Consider the following 18994-nt stretch of genomic DNA (forward strand, 5'->3'; position numbering starts at 1 on the left):
TGCTGGGAAAAGTTAAGCTGCCATTATGACTACTGTAGACATCCTCTTAGACAGTCTCTCTATATCTAACCAACGTTGTATTTGAACACACAACACACGTACTCACACTCTCATTGACACTGGCTCTTTCTCACTTTCTTAAAAATATCATTCTAAAATCTTTCTCTCATTCGCTCTCCAGTTGTCCAGAGAGGATGGCAGCCTGTCTCTCCCCTCTGGAGGATGACCTGTCATGTCCCATCTGCTGTGAGATCTTCACAGACCCATCATCCTCTACTGCAGCCATAGCTACTGCAGGACCTGCCTGGAGGCCACCTGGAAGCAGGACGGGACCAAGGTCTGCTCTGTCTGCAGACAGACGTTTCCCGGCAACCCTGAGACCCTGCAGAGGGAGAAGCAGCGCACGGACAGCCAGCTGCCCAGAAAGATGGCCAAAGAGGTGACCTCGCATGGAGAACCCCCACAGGCTCCAATGCGCCAAACACACTTCACAGGCCTAAACAATGTGTGTGGCCTCCACTAACATAAGCTTGGCTTGTTCTGCCTGGAGCGTGAGTGTGTGGAGTATTTCTGAGCACGCAGGCCACAGTTTCTACTCTGTGAAGAAGGCTGCTACCCAGAGGGAGGAGCTCAGAACACCACTGACGGCCCTACAGAATAAAATGGCTGTCGTTGACAAGACCAAACCCTCCTGGGAGAAAATGGCATCTCACATCGGGGCGCAGGCCCAGAAAACCGAGATAAAAGAGGAATTTGAGAGGCAGAGAGAATAGCCAAGCTGAGGGAGGAAGAGGAGGAGAAGATTAAAAGGATGTCATCTCTGTCTAAAATAATCAGGGAGGTAGAGGAGAAGCTGTCGGGTGATGACACCGCATTCCTGCAAAGCTACAAGACCGCGAAGATGAAAGCAGAGATTCTCCTCTTGACCCTCCGCTTGTCTCTGGAGCTCTGGTCGACGTGGCCAAACACCTGGGCAACCTTGGCTTATAGGTCTATCAGAAGATACAGCGAATTTTGGACTGCACACCTGTAGTTCTGGACCCAAACACAGCTGCATGCTCTCTCCATCTCTCAGAGGACCTTACCAGCCTAAGAATGAAGACTGAGGATAGGAGTCTTCCAGACAACCCAGAGAGGTTTAGTGGGTACTTAGACATTCTGGGTTCAAAGGGATTCACCTCAGGGATTCACAGCTGGGAGGTGGAGGTGGGGGACAATGACGACTGGTTATTAGCGGTGGAAAAAGAGTCCATTAGCAAGAAAAATGCTTCTTAAAAAAGCTAAACAGTTAACTGTAGGTGTGCTTGATGGTGTACCAGAGACAATCAAGCAGAAGCTGCAGAGGATCTATGTTCAGCTAGACTTGGACAAAGGAAAGTTGTCCTTCTATGCTATTTCTGCTGTTTACGTTCGATTACATCACCTCCACACCTTTAACCTCACATTTACAGAGAGGGCGGTTCCATACTTCTATAGATCAAAGGCGTACCACTGCAGATCATAACAGCAGAGGTCACTGTGTGTAAAACCATGCTCTGCTCTGAATGAGTAAAAGAGTACTTCCATTTTGTAATGTGATTCTCAACAGAAGGAATGTCAAATACCAACGTAAATACCTTTTTTATTATGTTGCTAATGCTAACTTTGAACCTTATCATTTTTTACCTGAACGTTTCTTTCTTTTCACAAGGCTGTTGAGCTACAGAACAGAACATTTTTTGTTGTTAAAAGAAAATTGCTGCACTGCCACTGTTTAGACCTACATTGATAGATTATTCAAGCCTTACATTTCAAATGTTCCTGGCAAGAAATGATTTCAAATAAAGTATTTGGCATACGTAACAAAATAAATGCATGTATTATTGACATATACTGTTAACCAACATATTTATGTACATTAGAAGGACATTGAAAGTGTGAAAGTACCCTTCCTTTTAACCTAAACCTGATAGGCACTTTCTCTCTTGTTAAATCATGGCTATGTTCAGGATGAAAGAAAGTAGCAAATGGAAACAGCGTTTCTCCACTCAGAATGCCAAACTACCTTAGCTCATTTCATGCTCCACTCCATTTTAAGACTGACCCCTAGCCTACAAACACACACGCACACACACACTGGATTAGACAGACAGACATCAGGGCCATGTGTTACTGATCCATCTACGTCTGCTGTCTCGACACGCCCTACCTCTCCTCCCTGTCTCGGCACCTCCACATTTGCTCCCTCTTTCAGTCCTCCCGTCTCTTATCTTGTGTTTGATGCCGATATTCGAGCACTGATACCCTCCCATACCTACACACACACTCACAGACATCGGTGTATTCAGGGAGGTGACACGATTCGCTTTTTTCCCGACAATTCCCTATCTGAATGTTCCGTAATGTTCCATCCTCCTGAACAGGCCCAGTGTCAGACGGTCGACTGCGATCCTAATTGGTCATCCTCATGTCTAATCTCTGTTTGGTCGTGACTCACTCTCACTCGCTGGACTGAAAACGCCCCTCTGTGCCTCACTCTCTCTTTCAGGTATAATCCACCAGATGAAGGGGGAGTACGATGCAGCGTTGAAGCTCCACAAGGCCCACCTGTGTTTGGTCCAGGAGCTGGGGGACTATGCTGCTCAGGGCAGGGCCTATGGGAACATGGGAAATGCCTACAACGCTCTGAGGATGTACGACCAAGCTGTACGCTACCACCGGCAGGAACTGCACATATCACTCGAGGTGAGGATGCACACTTGAACACACACGTGAACAAACACACACAGAGCGCTTTGGGGACGTACGACCAGGCTGTACGGTATCGTAGGTAGCAGATATCACTGGAGGCAGACACACACCTGGGCCATGTTCAATATGAAACCATTGTAGAACGTTGCAGATAGAAATGCCATGACTAGAGCTGACGTGATTCCTTATTTTATATACCAAAGAGGTATGTTTGTTCTGCATCATACATTTGTATCTGAACGTTGGCCAACGTTGTGTCCTGCTGAATTCGGCCCTGGTATTGACCTTTCTTTCCTTTCCCAGGTGAATGACCGTCCCTCCCAGGCCTCTACTCATGGTAACCTGGCTGTAGCCTATCAGGCGCTGGGTGCTCACGACCAGGCTCTCCAGCACTACCTGCACCACCTGACCATCGCACGCGAGCTACGAGACACGCAGAGCACGGCCAGGGCACTAGGTAACGGACGGACAGATGGACACAGTAATACAAAACAATATTAAATAAACTTGAATGATTCCTAAAGGTAAAGGGTGTGTGTGTTTGTGTGAGTGTAGGTAACCTGGGCAACTTCCACTGCTGTAGAGGGGAGTATGCCCCAGCGGTTCCATACTACCAGCAGTACCTGACCCTGTCGCCTCAGCTACAGGACCTGGAGGGAGAGGGCAAGGTCTGCCACAACCTGGCCTACACACACTACTGCTTGGGACAGTACAGGGAGGCCGTCAGGTAGGACACACTCTTCATACACCTTGTATGTATAATAATAACTCATAAAGATTGTCCCGACCTCTCCAAATAAATTACACAAAGGTTTCAACTTTGTGAAGAAAATGAGCCACACACTCTTAGTCATTTTTATTTATTTTTTTACTGACAGGTATTATGAGCAGGATCTGGCCCTGGCTAAAGACCTGGGTGATAAATTGTCCCAGGCTAAAGCCTACTGTAACCTGGGTCTGGCCTACAAAGCCCTGGGGGAATATAGCAAGGCTGAGGACTGTCAGAGATACCTGCTGTCCCTGGCTCAGGCTCTGAACAACACTCAGGTACAGACAGTCATTAACACAACTGGGATTGGAGGAATGGGTCGTGAACTGGGTCTGCGTGTGTGTTGGGGGGACTTGACAGGGGTGGTGAGATTCTACATTAAAGCTGTGTGTGTGTGTGTGTGTGTGTGTGTGTGTGTGTGTGTGTGTGTGTGTGTGTGTGTGTGTGTGTGTGTGTGTGTGTGTGTGTGTCCAGGCAGTGTTCCGTGCCCTGGGAAACCTGGGGGATGTGTGTGTGTGTCGGGGTGACGTGGCCGGGGCGGTGAGGTTCTACCAGCAGCAGCTCACCCTTGCTCAGGAGGTCAAAGGACACAAGATGGAGGCTGACGCCTACTCAGCGCTAGGCTCTGCCCACAGGTAGGCTTCTAGCCCAGATAGCATCTAAAATTGTATTTATTAACTTCTCATATGTTTTTAGTTAATATTGACTGGGAAGTAATAGAAATTTCCTCCCCCAGACTCCTCCGTCAGTACGACCTGGCCCTGTCCTTCCACCAGCAGGAGCTGTCTGCCCGCACCGCTCTAGACGACCAGCGGGGGCAGTGTGGTGCTCTGGGCCGCCTGGCAGCCGTCCACATGGCCCTGACAGACTACCCCACAGCCTTCCAGTGTTACCAGGCCCAGCTGACCCTGGCACAGGGCCTCAGAGATGCCTGCGTGGAGGCACAGGTCCAGGGCAACATGGGCATCGCCAAGATGAACATGGGTGTCCTGGAGGAGGCCATTGGATATTTTGAGCAGCAGTTGGCCATGCTGGAGCAGCTGAGTGGGGCTGAGTGTGTGCTGGACAGAGGCAGGGCCTACGGGAACCTAGCAGACTGTTATGACTCTCTGGGAGACTTTGAGGAAGCTATAAAGTACTGTGAGATGTTTCTGACTGTGGCTCAGAGTCTCAACCATGTTCAGGACCAGGAAAGAGCCTACAGGGGACTGGGCAACGCACACAGGTAAGAGACACACACACACACACACACACACACACACACACACACACACACACACACACACACACACACACACACACACACACACACACACACACACACACACACACACACACACACACACACACACAATAGTATAGTCCACAATAGTAGTACACTCGTTCTCAATCTCTCTGTCTGGCTGTTGCTTCCTCTTTATCTCTCTCTATTCTTTCTCTTTTAACCCCCCTCTCCTTTTCTCTCAATCTATTCCTTTCTTTCTTTCTTTCTTTCTTTCTTTCTTTCTTTCTTTCTTTCTTTCTTTCTTTCTCTCTCTCTCTCTCTCGCTCTCTCTCTCTCTCTCTCTCTCTCTCTCTCGCTCTCTCTGCTGATCCCTGGTGAGGGAAAGACAGAATAATTAAAGAATAAGTAATGTAGTTATACTGATAAAAGCCACAGCTTGATGTTCATTTTCAGACACAGCCTCTTTTACATTCCCTCCCCCAAAGCTGTGCATGTTTATTTTCATCTCATACTAGCAAAATCAACATGACCTGAAGTTAGTGCCTAATTGGTTTTCTTGTTAACTTCCTTAAGTTTCACATATAGCTCTGTGGGAAACTAGAAGCCTTTGCTGTTTTGAGATCATAGTGTTTTATGGTGTGACTTATGTATACTTTGTGTACTTAATATGAAATGCAATTGTGACCAACCGGTTCGATTCGGTCTTACGTAGCAAAATTTGAAATTATGTTTTTTACATTGGATAAAAGTAGAGACTGTTATATCATACACTACAGTTGAGGAACAATGGGAAAGTAATTCTGATTTGAAAGTTGATAAACTTGTAACCTTTAGAAAATGGCTCTTGAATGTTTTGGTACCTAGTGGAGAGTTTGTCTACACCCATTCAGCATCTATCACACCTTAAGCTTTAGCCTCACCCATATAAGGATTCACATGTGAGACTATGTACTAAACAACCAAAGTTTCAAGAGTAAAGGCTGGGGTTATACCAAGGGTGTGTTCGTAAATGTAATCTGGAGTACCAGAGTAGTGTGCTCTGGGCGTTTATAAACTCATAGCGTTGTCACATTGTCCGTTCGTAAATTCAGAGCGTTTTGCTCTCGGAGCATTCAGAGCGCACTCTGGACGCTCTGGCCAAGGAGTAGGGTTGATCCGAGTATTCTGACCTAACAACAGCAGTCAAGCACCCAAGCTAACTGGCTAACGTTGGCTAGCATGCTAGCTACTTCCAGACACAAATGAGAGAACAGCTTACTCTGACCTTTTTACGCGCCCTAGCAGAGATGGTTAGGCTGTTTTTATGGTATCCAGAGCGTTTTCCAACTGCCAGAGCGTTTGCCAACTGCAACTGTGCTGTTGGTAAAAATTGAATTGCGCTTTTTTGCCAATGTTTACTGACGTTTACTGACGTCTATCGACAGTTGTCGCAGTGACATCATAAACATTCTATTGAAATAATTACTTGCATAGTGGAGTCTTTTGTTTAGACATGTAGCTAGCTAGCTAAACAATGAAGCATAATCCCAAATCATAACGTCACTGCCCTGCATGAATCTGCAGGTAGCTAACCAACAAGGTTCAATGTTAGCTAGCTAACATTAGGCTATAACTAGCAATGCAAATGGCTCTGAGATACTAATAATATTACTACACAGATCATACATGTAACATTAGCTAGCGAGCCAGCCAGCTAATATTAGTTAGCTAGCTAGCTAACAGTACACTTTAACTTGAAATTAAAACTACTTTCTGACAAAATTAGAAATGTGTAATATCTGAAAATGTAGCTATCTAGACTGTCTTACCCGTATATATGGATGGACGCTTCTCCCTCTCTGTCACAGATGGTTGCCCTTAGTTTGAAGATGTAATCCAGAGACAGGTGTTTTATACAACAGGCTTCTGTGTGTTCTATTTTCAACTTTGTCTGCATATTTGCAATCAAACGCCAGAATTCAAAACTCGGTCCTCCAGAAAGTGGAGAGCAACACTTATGGAATTCTACTACGATATCTTAAAAAACAAATCCACTTTAGAAAGGATTACCTACACATACTGACCAGCTCATATTATAGACAGAAGTGTGCTACATGACAGACCAATCCGAACTCATCTCTCGGCATGTCCAGCCCACTCATTATCTCAGCCAATCATGGCTAGCGGGAAGGTTGCTGACTTTTTCCGTGGCTAAACCAACTAGGCTTGTAATTTAACAATTTTATTTGTATTTACAGATGGCATACACGTTTGTTATTAAGGCACATGAAAGTTCACATGTTCCAGAATGCTTTTCTGCCCCAAAAAAACGCATTATGATAAAAATAAAAAGTGTACATTCAAATGGCTCTCCTGTGAAGTTGTGACACACGACATACGCCTAGTTTCCTGAAACGAGTCACATTTATGTAAATAATTGGTAGGGCTCCTTCTGAGTGCAATAGTGACTCATCTGCAGCAAGCAGCAGGCCTACGTTAGCAGCTCCAAAGAGAGATATGGGACTAAACAAAAATAACTCCTATCTCCTCCCTTCCTCCTCTCCTGACAGATCTCTAGGTAGTCTCCAGCAGGCGTTGGTGTGTTTTGAGAAGCGTCTGGTGGTGGCCCATGAGCTGGGTGGATCGGGAGGTGGAGAGGGAGAAAGTGGAGGAAGGAAAGCCCAGGCCCAGGCATATGGGGAGCTGGGAGACCTACACAGCCAGCTGGGGAATTATGAACAAGCCCTATCCTGCCTGGAGCATCAACTTAACATCGCCTCCACCGCAGGGGTAAGACTTCTACCTCTCGAATGAGTGAATGACTGATGGGAGGGAGGAATAAATACCTGTAGTGGAGGGGGCACTTCTTTGGTTACTACATGATTCCATATGTGTTATTTCATAGTTTTGATGTCTTCACTATTATTATACAATGTAGAAAATAGTCAAAATAAAGAAAAACTCTTGAATGAGTAGCTGCGTCCAAACATTTGACTGGTACACACTCTCTCTCTCTCTCTCTCTCCCTCTCGCTCTATATATGTATATATATATATATATATATATGTACACATATATATATGTATGTATGTATGTATGTATGTATGTATGTATGTATGTATGTATGTATGTATGTATGTATGTATATATATATATATATATATATATGTGTATATATATGTGTATATATATGTTTGTGTGTATATATATATATGTGTGTGTGTTATAAATCTGTTATAGATGTGTTATAAATCTATAATATATTATACAATATATATATTCTATTCTAAATCTGTTCCTCCCAGGACCGAGCACTAGAGGGCGAAGCGAGCGGGGCGTTGGGTGGAGTGTACCAGCTGATGGGAGAGAACGAGACAGCTCTACAGGTTGGTTCTTATAATGATGTTATTATATTCCCCATGCAATGGTCCATTGTTTGTCTGTCTGTGTCCATCTGTCCATCCATCCATCTCTCTCTCTCTCTCCAGTGGCACCAGAGGGCATTAGAGATTGCGGAGGAAACAGGAAGTGTGAGGAGTCAGGGGAGGGCCTACGGGAACCTGGGGTTGACCTATGAGGCGCTGGGAAACTACGAAAGGGCCGTGGCCTGTCAGGTAAACACACACTATGGTCACAGATTTTCCATTATATTGACCAGATACTCAAGCTGCCGCTCTAACAATTAAAATAAATGTCTTAAAAAATGGAAGGCAGTCGGGAGGAGGCAAGATCAGGATGGACCATTCTCGCCAATGAGAGGGCAGATACTCGTGGGAACAACAGGCACAACTCCGATATAAAGTGTTTTTTCTCAAAGTTGCCGGGATGTCAATTGTAACAACGTAATCATTATAAAACTTCTATTAGATCAAGTAAGACACACGTAGCACATAAGCCATTACATTTTTTGTTAACTAAATTCGACACTCTCATTGACAGCCATACAAAAACTTCTCAGTTGGTGAGCGAAAAAAAGAAAAACACCACCTGCTGGAGAAGACAGCCCAGTTGTCCCTCTTGCTTCGACCCTTCCTCTCTGCTGTGGGTTCTGTCAGGTAAACGGTTTGGGACTTGACCTTTCTGTCTGTGGTGATGTCATCAGGAGCAGCACCTGAGTGTGGCAGCGCAGAATAATGACCTCACAGCCAAGACACTGGCGTACGGCAGCCTGGGGAGGACACACCATGAGCTACAGAACTACACACAGGCTGTCATGTACCTGCAGGAAGGTGAGAGGAGAGATAGACATCCAGAGAGAGTATGTATGAAAACATGGTTTTTGGAGAAAGAGGGAGGGTAGGAGAGGGGTGATTTGATGATGTTTTGAGACTCCCTCTCTCTCTTCCTCTCTGTTTCAGGTCTGCGTTTAGCAGAGCAGTGTGGGAGGAGAGAGGAGGAGGCTAGGATCCGTCATCGTCTGGGCCTGTCACTGTGGGCCAGCAGCAACCTGGAGGAGGCCCAGAACCAGGTACCAACTTGTGTGTTTCAAAGTTACTGTTGCTTCTCTTGAGTCCTGCTGACACCTGCTGGTTGACTATGAAACTGCAGTCTCTGATTCTAACCTTCGGGGTTTTGAGATTCCCTACATTTAAAATTAAAACGAATTGCGTGTATATCACGATGGGGGTGCCACATGGGTGTGTATTCAGGTGTGAATGAATGTGTGATGTAGGTGTGCGTTCTCTTTCTCTCTCTGCAGCTGTACCGAGCGTCTGCCTTGTTTGAGTCGATTCGTCATGAAGCCCAACTCAATTCAGACTACAGGCTGACTCTGTTTGACCTGCAGACATCATCATACCAGGCTCTCCAGAGGATCCTCGTCAGCCTGGGTAACACTCTCTCTACTTTCTTTCAGTTTTTATGTCATCTCTCTTGTTATCCATCTCCTTCACTTTCTCACTCTCTCTCGCTTATTGTCCCACTTCTATCTCTCCCTCTCTCTCTTTCTCTCTCTCTCTTCCTGTCGCTATTTCGCTCTCTCTTTCTCTCTCTTTCTCTACTTGCACTTTCCCATCTCTTATCGCTCTCTCTCTTCTCTTCTCATCCCTCTGTTCATCCCTCTCTCCTCTCCAGGTCATTATGACGAGGCCCTAGCAGTGGCAGAGCGGGGTCGGACCCGGGCGTTCGCCGACCTCCTGGTGGAGCGACAGCAGGGTCACCAACCCCTGACCTCTGACCCTTATACCCCGACCCCTGACCCTTACTCCCCGGTAACCGTAGAACACATCCTGGATACGGTCAACAGTCAAAAGTCACTGGTGCTGTACTTCTCTCTGGCCGCAGGGTACCTCTACAGCTGGCTACTGGCACCAGGCACAGGTAGGTACATACACACTTAAACAGAGAGACACACACACACATATACACACACCTCTAAATCCCTCACCCTCTGTTGTGTGCAGGTATAGTGAAGTTCCACGAGGTGTACCTGGGTGAGGGAGGATCCGAGCTGCAGGCCTCAGAGATCCAGGGGGGAGGAGTTAGTGGCTGCCAGTCTCTGGAGCAGCACATCACTGCAGCTAGAGAGGCTCTGGGAGTAGACAACTACTACAGCAGGTATGTGTGTGTCTTGCCCTTGCGATGGTCTTGGCTTTATTCAAATATTGTGAAGTGCTTCACTGATAGACTGCAAGCGCTCTTTATCGCTTGGCTCGGTGCTCTGTCTTTCCCTCCCTCCCTCCCTCCCTCCCTCCCTCCCTCCCTCCCTCCCTCCGTAGAATGGATGGGCTTGTTCAGAGGTGGCACCCCTCCAAGTGATAATGGGAGTTCACAGCCTCTCTCGCTTTCTCTCACACACACTGCACACACACACACACTGCACACTGGCTACCCGTCAGTGAAGCGCCAAACAATCTTTAATAAAGTAGAGAGAGACTATCACACCTCGGAGGGTAATGAAGTTGAATACCACACGCAGCTCCCATCGGCGCCAGCACTGCAGGCTACTTTGTCATGGACCTCTGTGTTGTGTCAGCAAATGTTCCCCCTCACAAATTCCTCTCACTGACAACCACTGCAGTACTGCTGCCCTAGCCAACAGCACCTTACTGTGTGTGTGTGTGTGTGTGTGTGTGTGTGTGTGTGTGTGTGTGTGTGTGTGTGTGTGTGTGTGTGTGTGTGTGTGTGTGTGTGTGCGTGCGTGCGTGCGTGCGTGCGTGCGTGCGTGCGTGCGTGCATGCATGTGTGTAACAGAGGTGAGACAGAGAGCGAAGCGGGGGATCTGTTGGAACAGCAGTTTGAGGAACGGCTGAGCTCAGCTAGCGACCCTACAGGCTACCTACGTATGGTTTCCAGAAACAACCTCTTCAACAGGTGGGTGGGTGTCTTCTGCAGAAAGACTGAAACGTCACCGTGCCTCACATCCATTCAAATAAAGTCTGATGTTTCATATGGAGAGAGTGTCATGTCGTATGATCCTATGCCATATCTACTTGTTGTAGACAGCACCAGTTGTTAAACAACAACAAGCCCTGTGGCTCAGTTGGTAGAGCATGTTGTTTGCAACCCCAGGGTTGTGGGTTCGATTCCCACGGGGGGCCAGTATGGGAAAAATAATAATAATGTATGAAATGAATTGAAATGTATGCATTCACTACTATAAGTCGCTCTGGATAAGAGCGTCTGCTAAATGTAAAAAAATGTAATGTAAAAAAGCCTCTTTTTGCATATTTCTACAGGAATGGTAGGAGTTCTGGTCTGGTCAGTTCTACAGTGTCTCCAGTGAGCGAGACCTCCTCCCCCTCTCTACCCTGTAGACCCCCACCCACCCCCCTCGTCAAACCCCCCCTCCGAGCACTTCACCACCTGCTCATTGCACCTATGGAGGGGGTAAGTGTGTGTGTGTGTGTTTACCGTAAGACACGCGTTACCATTTGACGTAGATCGAATTACATCTTCTATCTGCCTATACTCATTCTTTCATCCTCGCTCTCTCTCGTCCTCCCCTCCTCCGTCTGTCGCTAGGTGCTGATGCCCGGCAGTGGTGCAGTGGGCAGACACAGACAGTTGGTGTTGGTGTTAGAGGGAGAGCTGTACCTGGTTCCCTTCGCTCTGCTCAAAGGTAGCTCGTCTAATGAGTACCTGTATGAGAGGTTCAACCTTCTGGCTGTCCCATCTATAGGGAGCCTGGGGCCTGTAGCCAAGGTGCGTGTATAGTACAGCGCACACTCAAATTTCACACACACACACACACACACACACACACACACACACACACACACAATATAAGACAAAAGCACAACCGGCACAATTCAATATACTGATAACCATGCTGTCATAATGATAATTGTGTCATTGACCAATCAATCATTTAAATCTGCATCACCTCCCCACCTCCAGTCCTACCCTCGTCGCGGGGCCCCCTTCCTCTACAGCGGTGGGGGTTCCATGACTGCAGTGGTAGGGGCTCCACGCCTGCCCTCCAGGGTGATGGAGCGTTGGCTGTGGGGTCCGCTGCCCTCTGCCCACGACGAGGCCCTCCGCCTGGGGGAACTGCTGGGCTGCCAGCCCCTCACTGGAACACAGGCCACCAAGGTACTGAAAATAAAGCATGTGTGTTCTACTCCTGTGATTTGTTGAGACGCACAAACAGGCAACATTCTCCTCACTTCTCTTTTCTCTTCTCTAGGACCGTGTGATAGCAGCCATGGGCCAGGCAGAGTGTGTTCACGTTGCTACTCATGTCTCCTGGAAGCTGGCGGCCCTGGTTCTCTCCCCCAGCCAGGATCCAGGGATGGACTCGGGAACACGGCCCAAGGAGAGTGCACCGTGTGGGGGATCGCTTTCAAGCGAGACTGGGGATGTGGGAGCGAGGACTGAGGCACGGGAGGACGGGAGCGAGGACGGAGGAAGTGTGTGTGACGCAGAGAGTGTTTGTGACAGTCCACCACTTCAGGAGTTTCTGCTCACTGCGGCAGACATACTGGACCTGAGACTGCCTGTCAAACTGGTGGTGCTGGGGTGAGCCACACACACAAATACCTAATTATCAACCAAGCGGTTTTTATATTTTTTTATGCCGTACGCCTACGTTTATAAACTTGTTATCTCTCTTCTCCTCACTCAGGTCGTACCAGGAGTGTGTTAGCAGGGTGACAGCTGACGGGGTTGTGGGTCTGACCCGTGCCTTCCTTGCGGCGGGGGTGCAGTGTGTGTGTGTGTCACTGTGGCCCGTTCCCATGGCAGCCTCCAAGGTGTTCACACACACCTTCTACACGGCGCTGCTGAATGGGACCAAGGCCAGTGCAGCTCTCACTGAGGCCATGAAGACTCTACAGAGCAGCACACACTTCTCACACCCTTCTAACTGGGCGGGTTAGTACACACACGCACGCACGCACGCACGCACGCACGCACGCACGCACACACACACACACACACACACACACACACACACACACACACACAAACATCACACATTATTCACTCCTCTTCCTGTTTTCTCACAGGCTTCATGCTGATTGGCTGTGATGTGAAGCTGAACAGCCCCTCGTCTCTGATTGGCCAGGCTCTGGCAGAGATCCTCCAATACCCTGAGAGGGCTAGAGACTCCCTGAGAGTACTTTTGCACCTGGTAATAAACATGGACAATGTTTGCCATCTCGCCTATGTCCATTCAAGAGACTTTAAAGAACCTTGCCTAATAATGTGATTTACCCTCCATCCCTCAGGTTGAGAAGTCTCTCCAGCGTATACAGAGTGGTCAGAGTAATGCTATGTACACCTTGCAGCAGAGTGTGGAGAACAAGGTGTGTATGTGTGTGTGTTTGCATACGTGCGTGTGTGTGTGCTCTTCAGTGTAAGGTCTTTGGTTTTTCTCATTACTTAGTTATTCTGTGTTATCGTAATGAATATATCTGTTTTCTATGAATCCACCAGGTTGGTGGTGTACCGGGATGGCAGGCCCTGCTGTCAGCCGTGGGGTTCCGGTTAGACTGTCCCGGTACCGGCAGTGGTCTCCCCGCTGCTGTCTTCTTCCCTATGGCCGACCCTGGAGACCGGCTGCAGCTCTGCAGCACCACTCTGCAGTCATTACTAGGTAACCTATCAATGAATTAGTCAATCAATCATTCAACCAAATAATCAACCAATCGAGACTGTCAGCACAGCACTATACTCCAGTCCCAACATGGAAAACTATCAATCAATCAATCCTCTCTGTCATCCAGGTCTGCCTCATTCAGCATTCCAGGCCCTTTGTAAACTGGTCATTGCTGCTGAGACTGGAGAACAGCTAATCAACAAGGTAGGCCTCAATGCACACAGACACACTGATTAATTGACGTGCTGTACGCTCTATTTCAGAAGATCATACACAAAGATTGTTTGATGATCATCCCTGATGTTTTCCTGAACTTTCTGATGCGTTTCAATCACCCCAAAACATCAAAATGTGTCATTACCTGATTTGACATATCTTTGTGCTATTACTAAGATAAGGCCAGATTTAAAAAGATTCATCAAATTATTTTTACACGTGAGTTTCTGATAACCCCAATTGTCCTAAAATCTAGAATCAAATAACTTGATAATCCATGTTAATAGTATTTTAAATAGCATCTATATGAATCAACTTGATATCATGTATGAATAAATTGGACTTTGGGAGCTTGTCCAGTTTGGTTGTTTCACAAAAGTGGCTCCCCCAGAAATATTATTTGAATATGCATGTGATGGGCCTGGTAATGTTTGCATGGGGTCAATATCAAAATCATCATAACCTCTGGGATTTTTAGGGCTTATAAATAGTGGTAGTCCCTGCGTAGTCTTCGTTTATAAGATTTGTTACTTTCTAATGGTCTGCTCCTAACAATTTAAGTCTATCTCTTTCGCTCTTCCTCTTACCCACCACTTGAAGGCTGTTAAAAATATGGTGGTAATGGTAAGTTGTGTGTTGTATCTTTCTGGCATGAGAAACTCATACTGAGGCAAAAAAGTAGGACAAGACGGAAGTAACCTAAACTACGATAACCTAATAAACGACCTCTCCCTGTCTCCAGCTTCACCAGGTATTGGTTCAGCAACAGACATGTGACAAGGAGCAGGAGTTCTCATTGGCTCCCATCCAGGTGTCCATTAGTGTCCAGCTGTGGAGACTTCCTGGTTGTCATGAGTTCCTGGCTGCGCTGGGTGAGTCATCACCGCACTGAGCGGTAGATATACTTGTATAATAGCAGTGGCGGCCAATCTAATCTTTTGAGAGCCAGTGTGGGTGTGTCAAGTTTGAACCCAGGTCTCCTGCATGTCACAAGACTGTGTTAGCCCATTGAGCTAAAGCCTAAGCATGAGCTGTGTGTGTCATTCTTTTCCCTTCTCTGTTTCCCTCCAGGTTTTGACCTATGTGAGGCAGGACAGGAGGAGGTGCTATTGAAGACGGGTAAACAGGCTTGCAGACGGACAATGCACTTTGCTCTGCAATCTCTACTGGCACTGTTTGGTAAGAGTCTCCGAGTCCTCTCTAAACTCTACATTGTTACAGTATCTAGGCATCCGGACTTCCTATAGTTACAGTGTGCTTCACCATTTCATCTTACCCCTGTCTCACCTCTCCATCTTCTCCTCTCTCCCTTGCAGACTCCACAGAGCTCCCCAGACGCCTCAGCCTGGACAGCTCTTCATCTCTAGAGTCTCTCTCCTCCTCCCAGTGTGCCTCCCTCCCCCTTAACCTCCCCCAGCCTCCCTTCTCGCCAACGCTTGGCGGCCCAGACAGTCTCTCATGCGACGCCATCTCCCTCTACAGCCTCAGCTCCCTCGCCTCCTCTCTCAGCTTCCTGTCCCGCCCCGAACCCGCAGGAAGTGATGGCATCAGCCAGCGTTCACGGCAGCAGGAACTGGAGCGGCACCGCGGAGGAGTCTCTCACCGACACACAGGAGGTGTGTCGAGAAACAGATTAACGAATCACAGAGGAGTAGGCGGAGGGACAGAGGGGGAGGATAAGTATGAAGGATTCTCTATCATCAGCAGTGAGCCTCTGGGAGGAGGGGGAGGAGGGGGGAGGGAGTGTGACACCTTACCCCTCCCTGGAGGACACAGACACATTAGAGGAGCAGGGAGGGGAGGCGCGGCAGGGAGGGGGTACCCCGTCTCGATCTCCTCCAAGGGGAGTGTCAGCACTCCCACCTCACCGCTCAAAGTCCCCCCGCCCCCCCTGGACATACCCCCCCAGCCCTAACACACACGTTAAGTCCCAGGGGTAAGTTGTTGCTTTTTTTTTTCTTACTAGGCTAAAAAGACACTTGTTTGCTTTAACTGTTCGCAACTTCACCAACTTGTCACATGAAGTTAAACATCTCTCGCCCTCCTCTCCTCCCCAGCTCTCAGAGCTTGTCTGAAGGTCAGGTGGTCAGTACAGAGGCGGTCCTCTCTGAGTCTGACCAGTCCAGTACAGAGACAGACAGCACCGTCAAGTCCCAGGAAGACAAGCCACCCCTCACCCCTCTGGACCCCCAGGAGCTGGCCACCAGGATCCTGGAAGAGACCCAGAGCCACATGCAGGCTTTGGAGAGCCTCCAGAGGGGGAGGACAGGAAGGGTAGGCAATGGGGGAGGGGAGAAGGGGCTAAGAGGACAAGAATGTACACCCTCCTCCACCTCCACCTCAGCCCCCCTGACCCCCACTGGAGGTGGTTTGGGCTTCCGTTCGTCTGAGACCAGCGCTTTCAGCAGACCCAGTAGTAGAGCCAGCCTACAGGCCCGGGCTTCACCTCTCTCCCTCTCCAGCCCTCTCTCACCCCTCCCTGCCACTCTCTCACCCATCTCCACCCCTCTCTCACCCCTCCCTGCCACTCTCTCACCCATCTCCACCCCTCTCCTCTCCACCAGGCCCAAACCCCCCTCTCGTTGCTCGTCCTTACAGAAGATCAGCTCCGGCTACAACAGCCCGGCCCTATCCTCCGTCTCTTCCTCCCTCTCTTTCTCTCACCCCTCACCCTCCAGAACCCCAGACCCCCACATCCATGCGCAGCTCAGACTTAAATACCCCAGCTCCCCTTACACCCCCCACATCTCACACTCCCCCAATAGCATCTCCATCTCCCCCAGCTCAGGCCACCCTTCTCCAGCCGGCAGCCTCCCGTCCCTGGCCCCCTCCCCTGCCCTCTCCCTGGCCCCTTCCCCAGCCCTCTCCCTGGCCCCCTCCCCTGCCCTCTCCTACTCCTCTACAGGCTCTACCGCATCCCGCTCCAGCCCGGCTGAAACCCCTGGCCTGCGCCGGTTGAAACAGGCAGGCCTGGTCGACGAGAGGGTCCAGGCCATCCACAACCTGAAAACCTTCTGGTCCAATGCCACCCAGAGGCAGGAGGTTCCCGGCCCAGGCAGAGTGCTCCGAGATGGGGGGAAGAAGATGAGCACGGTCCAAAAAGATGTCCTGGGGCTTCTCCACCTCTCTCCAAGACATGGGTCCACCAACAAGAACCAGGACGCTGAAGGGCCCCAGAGCCCCACCAACCCGCTTAACGGACATCGAATGCTGGGTTCAAAACCACCAGTGGCGCCTCCTCCTCAGACTGCTACTGACTCCTCCAGGAGAGGTTGTCCTGGAGCACCCCCACACCCTGTCAAACTGCCCTCTGGGAATGGCTTCAAGTTCCCCTCGCCTGGGAAGTTCTTCCCCTCCTCTAAATGCTGAGAGGGGATAGAGCAGGCTCACCAACCCTGTTCCTGGAGAGCTACCCTCCTGTAGGCTTTTAATGGACCCCAGTTGTAACTAACCCAATTCAGCTCATCAACCAGCTAATTATTAGAATCAGGTGCGCTAGATTAGGGTTGGAGCGAAAACCTGGTAGCTCTCCAGGAACAGGGTTGGAAAGCTGTGGTTTAGAGACTCTTCATGGTTAGATATGGTTAGATATCTGCTCCTGACTCTAAGTCTCTTCTGGTGGGTTTTACTAGCTGTGCTGCGACCTATGAAAGGGACTGAACATTACATTAGCAAGAAGGTCCACTGGGGACCACCAAAACTGAAGTTCCGATTTGCACTTTACGGTGACTGACTGCCCCCTAGTGGGGAGGACAGATCAGTGCTAGATCATAGAGGAGAAGAGTGCAGTCACTGAAGGACCAGAGGGTCAGATAGGACCCTGTAATAATAACCCTGGGTTATGGTGCCTATGGTTCCTCACTGACAGCAGAGCATGTAGTCCCCATGCCTCCTCCTACCTTAATACATTCAGACTCTGTCTCAGGCTCGGAGACTGTTACGATGACTGAAAATACAAAAATGGTGTTTTTACTTTCTATCTAAAACAATAAAATGTATGATTTATTTGAATCTAATTATTGTTAATTGTTATTATAAAGGATTGTAACTGTTATATTGTTATTTTATTTTGTAAATTAAATCCAGTGTTTTGTCATCAGTATTACATGTATTATATATTAAAAAGCAAACAGTACACAAATAAAAATATATCATATTTTTATTAAATTGCTGAAAAGACATGTGAGAAGACCTATGTAAATGGAGTGTCAGTCTGAAAGCATGAACTCTCTTACTATTGAAACATTTAATGTCTTTTTAAAACACTTTTTGCAGATGCATCTCAGTTTTTTCTCAGTAAATTCTTTTCAATAAAAAAGTTTTGCTCTCTTGATGTCTCATTTGAATGGTTATTAACAGGGATATTACTGCCGGCCTGGACTTTGCTCCTGTCTTCGTGAACAAAACTGAACCCTCAACCATGATATTTATAGTGTGATCAACTTTATAGACTATAAAATAAGAATTTGATCAAGCTTGCCATAGCGGTAAGAGATGGAATTAGGTGTGCCTGTGATGATGCTTGTTGAAAGTGAGGACTTGGCTGGTGACATCCTGGTTCTTTAGAGCAAAACCCATATACAGGTTTTGGTTATGGAAATGTAATGATTGTATTACCAATAATATTGAGATAAGTGACATTGGTTTAGAAACATATTGTCTACCTGTACTGCTATTTGGGATAGTTCTTGCCCAGAGAAACCTCTGGAATCCTTGACATTTTTATGGTTTGAACCAGAGATATATGTCACACAACACATATGACATATTATTGATCACAAATACCAAAATGTATTAATCGTCCCTTCTCCATCGGTCTATGTTATCCGGGATCCTTGGGACGTCCATACCCCCCCATTGCAGTTGACATTTAAAATAAATGGTAAGGGTTAATAAGGTTAGGGCAGCGTTTTCCAAACTCGGTGCACATTTAGTTTTTTTGCCCTAACAATATACAGATGCTTCAAATTATCAAAGCTTGATTATTTGAATCAGCTGTGTAGTTGTTGGGGGGGAAAAACTAAACATGCAATCC

At 47.8% G+C, this 18994-nt stretch overlaps 1 protein-coding gene across 2 annotated transcripts in view; it reads left to right on the top strand.

The window, feature by feature from the left end:
• LOC106561151 (tetratricopeptide repeat protein 28) overlaps positions 1-18288 on the top strand; it is an 84725-nt gene extending 66437 nt beyond the window's left edge. The window contains exons 10-37 of one of the 2 annotated variants that reach the window (XM_045688998.1): positions 2528-2724; positions 3034-3187; positions 3286-3457; positions 3609-3777; positions 3974-4134; positions 4236-4724; positions 7274-7493; positions 8009-8089; positions 8192-8317; positions 8806-8932; positions 9062-9171; positions 9403-9532; positions 9777-10022; positions 10106-10259; positions 10896-11015; positions 11381-11531; positions 11667-11846; positions 12042-12236; positions 12331-12662; positions 12769-13016; positions 13151-13275; positions 13373-13450; positions 13581-13740; positions 13871-13947; positions 14702-14831; positions 15031-15138; positions 15276-15835; positions 15985-18288. In XM_045688998.1, the coding sequence (XP_045544954.1) occupies positions 2528-2724; positions 3034-3187; positions 3286-3457; positions 3609-3777; positions 3974-4134; positions 4236-4724; positions 7274-7493; positions 8009-8089; positions 8192-8317; positions 8806-8932; positions 9062-9171; positions 9403-9532; positions 9777-10022; positions 10106-10259; positions 10896-11015; positions 11381-11531; positions 11667-11846; positions 12042-12236; positions 12331-12662; positions 12769-13016; positions 13151-13275; positions 13373-13450; positions 13581-13740; positions 13871-13947; positions 14702-14831; positions 15031-15138; positions 15276-15835; positions 15985-17328 (6344 nt within the window). In that variant the 3' untranslated portion in view covers positions 17329-18288. Of the gene's footprint in view, positions 1-2527; positions 2725-3033; positions 3188-3285; positions 3458-3608; positions 3778-3973; positions 4135-4235; positions 4725-7273; positions 7494-8008; positions 8090-8191; positions 8318-8805; positions 8933-9061; positions 9172-9402; positions 9533-9776; positions 10023-10105; positions 10260-10895; positions 11016-11380; positions 11532-11666; positions 11847-12041; positions 12237-12330; positions 12663-12768; positions 13017-13150; positions 13276-13372; positions 13451-13580; positions 13741-13870; positions 13948-14701; positions 14832-15030; positions 15139-15275; positions 15896-15984 lie in introns of both variants that reach the window. The other variant, XM_045688992.1, reaches the window with a different exon arrangement.
• The last annotated feature ends 706 nt before the right edge of the window (positions 18289-18994 follow it).

This window comes from Salmo salar, chromosome ssa01, assembly GCF_905237065.1.
Source record: "Salmo salar chromosome ssa01, Ssal_v3.1, whole genome shotgun sequence".
Taxonomy (NCBI): Eukaryota; Metazoa; Chordata; class Actinopteri; order Salmoniformes; family Salmonidae; genus Salmo; species Salmo salar.